General features: G+C 43.7%; 1 protein-coding gene across 7 annotated transcripts in view; it reads left to right on the top strand.

The window, feature by feature from the left end:
• MDGA1 (MAM domain containing glycosylphosphatidylinositol anchor 1) overlaps nt 1-12,583 on the top strand; it is a 435,025-nt gene that overhangs the window by 267,759 nt on the left and 154,683 nt on the right. For all 7 annotated transcript variants that reach the window (XM_073628744.1, XM_073628743.1, XM_073628742.1 and 4 more), the window contains 2 exons: nt 4,084-4,413; nt 7,773-8,066. In XM_073628744.1, coding sequence (XP_073484845.1) covers nt 4,084-4,413; nt 7,773-8,066 — 624 coding nt within the window. The remainder of the gene's footprint in view (nt 1-4,083; nt 4,414-7,772; nt 8,067-12,583) is intronic.

Below are 12,583 nucleotides of genomic sequence, written 5' to 3'. Positions count from 1 at the left end.
CAAATTTTCAGCCATAATCAGAAGCTTTTGGCAAAATTGTGACATTTTGGCAATACCCTGTAAATTCAATAGAGAAGGCGTTTGGGTGTTTTGGGGTTTTTTTGCCTTCAAGGAGAAAGTGTCCAGAGGCTGTTTCTGCCTTAAATCTGCATCTGCTGTTCCCTGAGCACCCTTAACTTGACTCCCAGTGCCACCAGGTCCCACCCTTTTATCCCTGGTAGAGTTTTTACTGAAAGTGGTTTTGAATGCTTGTTGGCTCCCCAACATCTTATCACCAGGATCTTCTCCAACCACTGCATCATTTGCATCCTTTTTTGTTGCTTTGTAATACACACTTAGAACCTGGTTCAGGTTCCCATTGACTTTAAAGAGACTTCTTGTTCAAAAATTCTGAATTCTGGAGGTTTGCAAGTAGAGATGTGCACAACGGAGAAAAAAATGCTTTGTTTCATTTCGGATTCATTCGTTAAGTTAATAGCTTCATTTTGTCAAATTCATTACGATAGAATGATTCCTTTTTGGATTTAAACCCATATATGGTATTCATATTCGTTTTGTATATTTGTTATTTTCAAATTGATTTTAAATTCGATTTTTGAAAGGCATTCTTTCTGTTCTACTCTATTCTATTCTTTCAGTTCTATTCTTTTATTTTCTATTCTATTTTATTTTATTCTTTTATTTTCTATTTTTATTCTATTCTGTTTTTATTCTATTCTATTTTATTCTATTCTATTCTATTATGTGTTATTCTATTCTTTTCTCTTCTGTTTTTTTTCTGTTCTCTTCTTTTCTATTCTAAGAGAAGTATGGGGTTTGGGTTTTTGCAGATTTATACTTACCTAGGTGGATGCAGCATCGGTCCGCTGGCTCTAACACTGAGAACCGAGCGATCTAACACCGCAGATCACTTGGTTCTCACAGCTCCCCGAGCAGAGAGCTGCTGTCATTCACCTCCCCCCTCCTCGCTCACTGAAACTCTGGGCTGTGGAGGGGGTGGGAGCGGCTGGCTCAGGCTCTCAGTGGCTCGCTGAGAGGCTGAGCCCGGTGCCGGTCCAGGCATGTGGGCGGATCCCGACACCAGTGACACAATCTTGCCTGAGCCTGGATCGGCTCTGTGACGTCAGCAGACAGCGGACCTAACCCAGCTGTCTGCTGAAAACTGGTCACAGGGGTTCAGAACCAACTACACTTCTGTGATCTATTAGATCAGTTTAGACATTAATGGCTGTGTGTAGATTTATTTTGAGGGGAAAGAAAATTTACATTGTTATACAAGCTGTACACTCACGACTTTACATTGTAGCAAAGTTTCATTTCTTCAGTGTTGTCACATGAAAAGATAGAAGAAAAGACTTATAAACATGTGAGGGGTGTACTCACTTTTGTGTGAGATAATGTATATGAGTCTGATACATGAGGCATGCCTGGCAGTGCTGGGCCCAGGGGGGTATACAGAATAGGTGGCCAACTTGGGCTCTTCAGCAGGTGGTCCTGCCCTTTTTGTTATAGAAGGTGGACACACGTTGGTATTTGCACTTCAGATGCTGAAGGACCTTGTCCCAGCACTGATGTCGGGAACGTGAGGAATAGCCAATGTAGCACCAATATTTAAAAAGGGTCCAAAATACATCCATGGGAATTACAGACCAGTTAGCCTAACATCAATAGTATGAAAGCTCTTGGAGGGGATGATAAGGGACTATATACAAGATTTTAGTAATGAGAACGGTATCATTAGCAGTAATCAGCATGGATTCATGAAGAATCGTTCTTGCCAAACCAATCTATTAACCTTCTATGAGAAGGTGAGCTGCCATCTAGATAAAGGAAGGCCCGTAGACGTGGTGTATCTGGATTTTGCAAAAGCATTTGACACAGTTCCCCATAAGCGTTTACTGTACAAAATAAGGTCCATTGGCATGGACCATAGGGTGAGTACAAGGATTGAAAACTGGCTACAAGGGTGAGTTCAGAGGGTGGTGATAAATGGGGAGTACTCGGAATGGTCAGGGGTGGGTAGTGGGGTCCCCCAGGGTTCTGTTCTGGGACCAATCCTATTTAATTTGTTCATAAACAACCAGGAGGAAGGGATAAACAATTCAATCTCTGTATTTGTGGACGATACTAAGCTAAGCAGGGCAATAACTTCTCCCCAGGATGTGGAAACCTTGCAAGAAGATCTGAACAAATTATTGGGGTGGGCAACTACATGACAAATGAGGTTCAATGTAGAAAAATTTAAAATAATACATTTGGGTGGGAAAAATATGAATACAATTTATACACTGGGGGGAGAACCTCTGGGGGAATCTAGGATGGAAAAGGACCTGGGGGTCCTAGTAGATGATAGGCTCAGCAATGGCATGCAATGCCAAGCTGCTGCTAACAAAGCAAAAATATTGGCATGCATTAAAAAGGGGATCAACTCCAAAGATAAAACGATAATTCTCCCGCTCTACAAGACTCTGGTCCGGCCGCACCTGGAGTATGCTGTCCAGTTCTGGGCACCAGTCCTCAGGAAGGATGTACTGGAAATGGAGCGAGTACAAAGAAGGGCAACAAAGCTAATAAAGGGTCTGGAGGATCTTAGTTATGAGGAAAGGTTGTGAGAATTAGACACGTGCAATTCGTTTAGTTCCAAATTCGTTTTTTTAACGAATTTTGATAAATTTGTTAATTCCGAAATTTCAAAATTTCTGAATTTTCTCATTTTCGGATTTCCGAAAATAAAAAATTTCGGAATTTCATTAATTCAAAATTTTGGAAATTTGAAATGTGGAAACTCGGAAATTGGAAATTTCCGAACTCCAAAAATATTCTAAATTTCGAAAAATTCGGAAGTTTGTAAATTCGAAATGTCGAAAAATTCGGAAGTTTGTAAATTTGAAATTTCGGCAATTCGTAAATTCAAAATTAGGAAATTAAAAAATTTTAAATTTTGGAAATTTGAAAATTTAGAAATGTGAAAATCCCACAATAATAATGAAAATCTGAAAATTCAAAAGAATGAAAATCCGAAAATTCGAAAACCCAAAAATCTGAAATATTAACTAACTAATAATAACTATTAAATTTTAGGTATTGGAATTTCCTTTCAAATTTGGCAGTTAGTGAACGTAACGAGTATGAATTTATCCGAAGTTGCGAATTATCTGAAATAATGAATGCCGTATCTAGACGAATGGAACGTAACAATCTAATAATAATAAATAACAATAATAATAATAAAACTTTTTATTATTTTTATTTATTATTAATTTGTTCCATTCCATTTGTTTAGATGTGGCATTCTTTATTTTGGATAATTTGTAACTTCAGATAAATTTGTATTTGTTACATTCACAAACAGACAAATTTGAAAGGAAATTCCAATACCTCTAATTTAATAGTTAGTTATTATTAGTTAGTTATTATTTCGAATTTTACTGATTTTCTTTCTTTTTTTTCAGATTTTCGAATTTTTGAATTTTCAAATTTTTGAATTCCGAAAATTTGGAAATTTGAAAATTTAAAATTCGAAAGTTCAAAATTCGGGAATTTGAAAATTTGAAATTCGAAAATTCAAAATTCGGGAATTTGAAAATTCGAAAATTCAAAATTCGAAAATTTGAAAATTCGGTAATTTGGAATTTCCGAATTTCTGAATTCCGAATTGTAGAATTTCCGAAAAAAGCAAAAAAACAAATGAAACGAAAACAAAAACTAACACATTTTTTGTCAGTGCACATGTCTAGCGAGCACTGAACTTATAAAGTTTTTACTTTTTTTTTTTGTTACTTTGTCTGCCATCTTTAATTTCTAAAACAATACTCCTGGTATCCAGAGATGTGACCTCTTCCGTAGGTCACATCTCTGGACACCTGAGGAAGCCGAAGAGGTATTTTCGACTTCATGGCAAGAAATAACTTTTATTCTTGATTCAAAATAATAGGATGAATTGGTACTGCTGACATGCACCCTGCTAAATCATGTGAAGTGTGAAAAATGTCAGTCCCACTTGAATGTACGACCTGAAATATTTAGACTATTATCATTTATATTTATTCTTTTGTTTCTTTTTTTTTCTTTGGCCTTGAACAGCCATGAGAAACCTAACATATCAGATCACACCTGATGGAATTAAGGAGAGCGAGACCATCCAGCTGACTCAGGAGTTGAAGCTGTCTTGTCACGTTGATGCCGTGCCGCAGGATAAGGTCCAGTACACGTGGTTCAAGAACCAGAGGGTGGTCAAGGAGACCAACAGGATCGTCATCAGCAGAAACGACCCAGAACTGCCTCCGGGGAGCAGCAGTCTAGAGATCTTAGACCTTAAATTCAGTGACTACGGCATCTATATGTGCGAGGCGTCCTTACCCAACCTGCCCTTTACCCTAAAGAGTAGTGACATAAACATCTCCGCAGAGACAGGTGAGCATACGCCATCTATAGTACCTATAGGTGGACCAGTTGGGGGGGAGTTATGTATCAAGTCATAACAAAGGACAAAGGGAAGAGTAAATGACATGACCATTTGATTGGGAATGGGGGTCTGCTGCATTACCCCTTCTCTACTACTTGATGTCCCCAGTCTTCTTGGTTGAATGACACTCAGGGTCATTCATAGACATTCATGTGCAATTTGTTTAGTTCCAAATTAGTTTTTTAACGAATTTTGACAAATTCCGAAATTGCCGAATTTCTGAATTTTTCAGTTTTCAAAATTTCAGAATTACGGAATTTCCAAAATTTCGGAATTACGGAATTTCCGAATTTCGAGTTTCCAAATTTCTAAATTTTTGAATTTCCGAATTTCGAATTTCCGAAAATTTCGAATTTCGGAAATTGGGAATTTCAGAAATTCTGAATTTCAGAAATTGGGAATTTCAGAAATTCTGAATTTCAGAAATTGGGAATTCCGAAATTCGTAATTCAGAAATTGGAAAATTTCGGAAATTCGAAATGAGGAAATTCAAAAATTCAGAAATTCGGACATTTTAAAATTCGGAAATTTAGAAATTTAAAAAATCCGAAAATAAGAATAAAAATCTGAAAATTCAAAAGAATGAAAATCCGAAAATGTGAAAACCCGAATATCTGAAATAACTAACTAATAATAACTATTAAATTATAGGTATTGGAATTTCCTTTCAAATTTGGCTGTTAGTGAATGTAACGAGTACGAATTTATCTGAAGTTACGAATGATCTGAAATAACGAATGCCGCATCTAAACGAATGGAACGTAATGATCTAATAATAATATTAATAAAACCTTTTTATTATTATTATTTATTATTAATTTGCTCCATTCCATTTGTTTAGATGTGGCATTCGTTATTTTGGATAATTACTTCAGATAAACTTGTATTCGTTGTGTTCACAAACATCCAAATTTGAAAGGAAATTCCAATACCTATAAATTTAATAGTTAGTTATTATTTCAAATGTTACAGATTTTCTTTCATTTTTGTTTTTCTGATTTTCGAATTTTCAAATTTTCTCATTTTTGAATTTGGAATACGAAAATTCGGAAATTCAGAATCCGAAAATTCGGAAATGTGAAAATTCGAAATGTGGAAATTTTGAAAACTCAGAAATTTTCGAATTTTCGAAAAAAGCAAAAAAACGAATGAAACGAAAACTAACAAATTTTTTGTCAGTGCACATGTCTAGTCATTCAGCCTAGAAAGCTGAGGACATGCTGTGAGTGCAGGGTGTCATGACCCCGCCCCCTGAGGCTGAGACTGATATACAATGATGCAGGGAACATCAGTGACATTCTCTGCATCATGAAGGAACATCCAGTTCCGGGGAAGGGTTGAAGAAGAGAACATCATGTGACTAGCCTTAAGGACTGGTTCACACCTAGGCATTTTTTAGTGCGTTTTCAGTTTTGCAGAAACACACTACAGACCATTTATCATGGTTTCCTATGGATATAGTTCACATTTGTGCATTTTATGGAAGGGGGACTTTTTTCTGGTTTTTGGTTCCATAGACTGAATGGATCAAACACGTGTATTGAAAAACGCAAAATGCACCTGGAATATGCAGACTGAAACCTGCATAGGTGTGGACCAGGGTTAGGACTCCAGAAAATGTTGATGGGGGGGGGGGTTGAAATGTGCCCCTTTTCGCCAACTCACTCTAAAATCTTTTCTATCACTTTGGATAGAGTGGAACAGGATTAAAGCCTACCATCAGGATTTGACTGACTGTTGTCCCTGCCCAGTTGGGCAGCTTTCCCAACACTTCCTGTCAAAACAGAACTAAACACGTTCATTCAATGGTTTCAAAGAACAGCTACATTCCAAGCATGCCAGGAATTGGGCCCAGACTGGGACAAAAAATAAGCCTGGGCATTTTAGACCGAGCAGCCGATGACATTATTACCGGCCTCTTTCCCGCTCTCCATCCTGATGGAGGTGAGGGGGGCCAGGAAAGAACACGAGGGGCCAGAGAGCACAAGGGGGCTGGAGAACACGGGGGGGGGACAGAGCATGGGGGGGGAGTCGGAGAGCATAGGGGGCCAGAGAACCCAGGGGGGCTGGAGAGCATGGGAGGCAGAGAGCATAGGGGTCCAGTGAGCACAGGGGGCAGAGAGTACAGGGAGTGGAGAGCATAAGGGGGAAGAGCACAGGGGGGCAAAAAGCAGGGGGGGCTGGAGAGCTCTAGGGGGGCAGAGAGTACAGAAGGCGGAAAGCATAGGGGGGCAGAACACAGGGGGGCAAAGAGCATGGGGAGATCTAGAGCACTAGGGGGTTGGGGAGCACTGTAGGGGCCAGAGAGCACAGGGGAGGAGGCAGAGAGCACTGGGGGGCTGGAGAGCACGGGGGGCTGGAGAGCATGGGGGAGGTCCTGAGAGCACTGGGGGCTGCGGAAAGCACTGGGGGGGCCTGAGAGCAAGGGGGGACAATTGAAAGAAGTCGGATAGGAGGAGCGGCGGGGGCTGCTGCATATAAAAGAATCAATCCCTCCATTTGCCTCCTGCAGCCTCCGAATGCCTGCGGAAGGCAGAGGAGGAGAAGGGGGCTTTCAGAGGCTGCAGAAGGAAATTAAAGAGATTGATTCTTCTATATGCAGCAGCCCCCCCGCCACCCTTCCTATTGAGGCTCACCGGGATACGCACTCGCTTTCTGTCTGGTCCGGCGTCTGCTCCAGCTCCTCCCTCTTCATAGTCACAGGTCAGCTGACCTGTACTTTCAGAAACTCCCCCCCCCACCTTGGCCCGATGGCTGAACTGAACTAGTGAGCGGTACAGGCTCAAGGAGCAGCCTTGGGCCCCACAAGAACATGTGACCTTGCGGCCACAGCCCACTGGGCACGTGCCCGGTGTGCCCTATGGCCAGTCCAAGCCTGACGGGAGTGCTAACTGTCACATTTGGTTGTACTCTCATTGAAACTGTCAAACCAATAAATGGCTGGAATCATAACTGATTACATGTGCGATATGTCAGTTGCAGATCAAACATGGCAGTTGCAGATCAAACAGAAGCTAAGATGGCAGCTTCCAGGCTGAGAAGGATAGGAGGGTTTAGTTCTTTGAAGCTTTTAAGAGCTTTAAGTGATCATTTTGTTCTCTGTGTTTTTGGTCTTGGCTTCTTCCCTTTTTTTTTTGGTTGAAATTATTGTTGATTGAAAAGATCCACCATTGTGAAAGCAAGTTCTATCATTGGCTGCCAGTGCCCGGTATGATGCAGCCAGCCAATGTGCAGGTGAATGTGGAAGTTGACATCTAGAACTGTGTAAATGACCAAAATGTTCCTGTGATCTCTTGTTGTCCGGCAGTCCCTCCATCGCTCAGTGTACCCAAGGAACGGGCAGTCATCACCGTACGGGAGGGCTCCCTTGCAGAGCTGGTATGTGAGGTGCGGGGGAAGCCGCTTCCTCCCATTCTGTGGACCCGCGTGGATAAGGAAGGTGGATTCTCCTCCGGTGAAATGGTGGTGGAAACTCCCGATGGTAGACTACGACTGGAAAATGTTACACGGGAGATGAGCGGGACTTACAAGTGTCAGACGGCGCGGTATAATGGCTTCAACATCCGGCCCAGAGAGGCTACAGTGCAGCTCAATGTCCAGTGTGAGTACCTATAGCATGAGAGATAGTAGTGGTGATACAAAGTATTGCTAGGAAATCTCACCATTGTGGGAGGGTCAGAGACACAAACTACTGCTGGGAAATCTCACCAATGTGGGAGGGGCAGAGACACAAACTACTGCTGGGAAATCTCACCAATGTGGGAGGGGCAGAGACACAAACTACTGCTGGGAAATCTCATCATTGTGGGAGGGGCAGAGACACAAACTACTGCTGGGAAATCTCACCAATGTGGGAGGGGCAGAGACACAAACTACTGCTGGGAAATCTCATCATTGTGGGAGGGGCAGAGACACAAACTACTGCTGGGAAATCTCACCAATGTGGGAGGGGCAGAGACACAAACTACTGCAGAGAAATCTCACCATTGTTGGAGGGTCAGAGACACAAACTACTGTGGGAAATCTCACCATTGTGGGAGGGGCAGAGACACAAACCACTGCAGGGAAATCTCTCCATTGTGGGAGGGGCAGAGACACAAACTACTGTGGGAAATCTCACCATTGTGGGAGGGGCAGAGACACAAACTACTGTGGGAAATCTCACCATTGTGGGAGGGGCAGAGACACAAACTACTGCAGGGAAATCTCTCCATTGTGGGAGGGGCAGAAGCACAAACCACTGCAGGGTAATCTCACCATTGTGGGAGGGGCAGAGACACAAATCACTGCAGGGAAATCTCACCATTGTGAGAGGGGCAGAGACACAAACTACTGCAGGGAAATCTCATCACTGTGGGAGGGGCAGAGACACAAACTACTGCAGGAAATTTCACTATGGTGGGAGGGGCAGAGACACAAACTACTGCAGGAAATCTCATAATTGTGGGAGGGGCAGAAACAAAACTACTGTGGGGAAATCTCACCATTGTGGGAGGGGCAGAGACGCAAACTACTGCTGGGAAATCTCACCATTGTGGGAGGGGCAGAGACACAAACTACTGCAGGAAATCTCACCATTGTGGGAGGGGCAGAGACACAAAGTACTGCAGTAAATCTCACCATTGTGGGAGGGGCAAAGACACAAACTACTGCATAGAAATCCCACCATTGTGGGAGGGGCAGAGATACAAACTACTGTGGGGAAGTCTCACCATTGTGGGAGGGGCAGAGACACAACCTACTGCAGTAAATCTCACCATTGTGGGAGGGCCATAGACACAACCTACTGCAGTAAATCTCACCATTGTGGGAGGGGCAGAGATACAAACTCCTGCAGTAAATCTCACCATTGTGGGAGGGGCAGAGACACAAACTACTGCATAGAAATCTAACCATTGTGGGAGGAGCAGAAGCACAAACTGCTGCTGGGAAATCCCACCATTGTAGGAGGGGCAGAGACACAAACTACTAGGGAAAATCTTACCATTTGTGGGAGGGGCAAAGACACAAACTACTGCAGTAAATCTCACTGTTGTGGGAGGGGCAGAGACACAAACTATTATAGGAAATTCTCACCATTGTGGGAGGGGCAGAGATAGGGAATTCTCACGGCTGTCTACAGATAAATGTTTGCAGAGGGTTTCTGTAATGATTAGGACTGTACACTAAGCTCCAGAGAATAATTCTCTCTTTAATAGGCATTTCATATAGTGTGATATCCTAAGTAAACTGTAATTACTAAATACCATCATTTATAAGTACAAACATATGTTGCTGTTGATTTTATTATCCGGGGTGATATTTGGGTTACAATTAGATTTGAAGTAATACGATCTGCAGCAGTGTCCTCTGGGTAAAAGCAATTACTGCAATAGTATTTCAATGGCTCACTAAGATGACATTTTTCTGTGAAGTTTATAGTGTGTGTGTGTGTGTGTGTGTGTGTGTGTGGGGGGGGGGGGGGCGACTGGATTGGCACGCTGAATCCAAGTACCGATAAGGGGAAGCTATATCATGTTTCATTAATTTGCACATTTTAATTCATTTTTGTAAAGTTCACCCTAAAGTAGATTCCGATGTCAATGTCACATTTCTACATGCTTTGCTGTTCGGTTGTATTTCAGATATACGTTTTTCCACCAAAGCAGGGCTTGTCAATTTTTTCTATTAAAGGGCCAATCACTGTCCTTCTGTCTACTGGGGGCGGAGCAAAGTATGGCCAGTGGGTGCAAATAATAACCCATCAATGGAGCTTGGGTATAGGAAGGAATAGTGCCCCATCGTTGGTGTCAGTGGAAAAAATTGTGCCCCATTGTTTTTGTCATCGGAAGGAATAGTGCGCAATTTTTGGTGTCAGTGGGAAGAATAGTACCCCATCAGCGGTGTCAGTGGGAGGAATAGTGCCCCATTGTTGGTGTCGGTGGGAGGAATATTACCCCATTGTTGGTGTAATTGGAAGGAATAGTTGTTGGTGTCAGTGGAAGGAATAGTGCGCCATTATTAATATCATTGGAAGGAATAGTGCAGTATTGCTGGTGTCAGTGGAAGGAATAGTGTCCCATCATTGGTGTCAGTGGCAGGAATAGTGCCCCACCCATCATTGGAGCACAGGTGTGTCAGGAGGAGGCTGTCTCTCTGGAGCTACTGCAGGTGATCCGTGTGAGAGGGGACTGGTGAGGAACTCTCTCCCAGCTCTCCTGGCTCCTTTCTGGGGAAGCCATGGAGGCCAGCAGGGCCTCTCCTGCTGGAAGCTCTCAGCCATCTCCTGGGCCATCAGGTAACATACCTGCCCCTATACAACCCATGGTTGGTGATCTCTCTGCCCCTGGTGAAGATGAAGGTTCCGGGGCCATCCGGGAGCGAGTGGTGGCCGGGATTAAGGTCCTGAATAGGGAAAGAGACAAGCTCTACAAGCTCAGAGCCGAGGTGAAGCGCCTGAGAAGGCAGCGTGAGGGCTTGCATAGCCAGAGACGTGGATCCATGGATCCGGAGATCCAACTGGCCAAGGTTCGGGTGGAACACCAGGAGACCATTGTGGCCATGATGGAAGGCAGAGATGGGCCATTTAAAGAAAAGTTTTGTAATGAGAAAAGATTTGCGAGGATGACAAAGATGGAGGTGGAGGAGGAGACCCCCAGTTCTGACCCCCTGCCCCCTCAGGTAGAGGTAAGCAGCCCTATGCCTTCCCAGGACTCAGGAGGCATGCTCAGGGCCATCCAGGTAATGGAGTCTCCTATGCGGGGGGATCAGCTGGCATTTAATGATGAGGACATAACAGACAATGTGCCTGACAAGGTAAAGCCTGTCAAGTCCCTTATTGTGGATAAAACAATTTTTGTGCCATTCAACACTGTGACTGATACTGACAATGTACCCAGTGAGAGTCAGGCTGCTAGTCCTATCTGTAGCAATGCTGTGCCTGCTGATGCTGCAGTACAGCAAAGTTTGCTTTTAAAAAATGACATTCCTGCAGATGAACTACAAGATTCAGCAGAGCCTATTAACCCCCTTTTGGCTGAAGCTGTTTGCCCCACAGCTGCTGAGGACTCTACAGCACAGCTTCAGGAGAGAGCTGGTATTACATCAGAAACTGTGACTATTCCTGATGAGAATGTGAAGTTTTGTGTGACTGATAAAAATCATCCCAGTACCAGTGTGATGAACAATGGTCCCAGTTCAAGTGTGGACAGTCCTACCAACTCCGTTCAAGCAGTGAATAATAATAGTAATGTACAGACTGCTGTGACATCAGTGTGGGGCCTTGGCCCTGAAAAACGTACCTTTGCTCAGGTGGTACGCTCTGCTCCTGGTAGCTCTGCTCCCAAGCGGGGTTTTCCCCTACAGGCTTCCACTTTGAGCACCCCAGGATCTGGTCTTGGGTCTCTGGCTTCTGCTGGGGGTCCCAGACGTAATGTTGTTATTCTGAAATGGGAAGGTGGTGCGATCCCTCCAGCACGGCGTGCAGTGGTGGATTTGATTTTGGAGATGGGTTTTGGGGCAAATGATCTGTATGCCTTTATACATGTAGCTGGGACACGGGATTATACAGTTAGCTTCACCAGGCCAGAGGGTCTTGACCTGTTCTGGGAGAGATATGAGGCTCGGTGCAGGTCAAGACCTGAATGGGAAGGTCTGGCCCCAGTTGCAGTTTCTCAGAGGTCTACAGTAAAAAAAATCACAATTATCCTCACTAATGAGAGTGTCCCTGCCCGGGATCTAGAGGTTTGGTTAAGGAACTATGGGGAGGTTTTGACCAAGCCCAATAAAATCCTTGATGAGCGTAACATCTGGACTGGGGGTTGGTCAGTTACAGTCAGGTTGACCAGGGATGGGAATGTTGTCCGTCACCTGCCCTCCTCAGCTTTTATAGGGAGGGATAGGATGACTGTTTTTTACCCTGGTCAGCCGAAGCTGTGTCACCGCTGTGGAGAAAAGGGGCATTTGAGTTCCTCCTGTTCAGCCTTGATATGTTCAGTGTGTCGGGGTCAGGGTCATATGGCTAAGGACTGCACCGAAATGATCAGGTGCAACCTGTGCCTGCGCCTTGGCCACCCCTACAGCAGATGTCCTGAAGCCTGGCACAATATGGAGAAGGAGGTAATTGATGACATGTCAAGG

This window comes from Aquarana catesbeiana, linkage group LG04, assembly GCF_042186555.1.
Source record: "Aquarana catesbeiana isolate 2022-GZ linkage group LG04, ASM4218655v1, whole genome shotgun sequence".
Lineage (NCBI taxonomy): Eukaryota > Metazoa > Chordata > Amphibia > Anura > Ranidae > Aquarana > Aquarana catesbeiana.
This window is presented reverse-complemented; position numbering and strand designations above follow the sequence as displayed.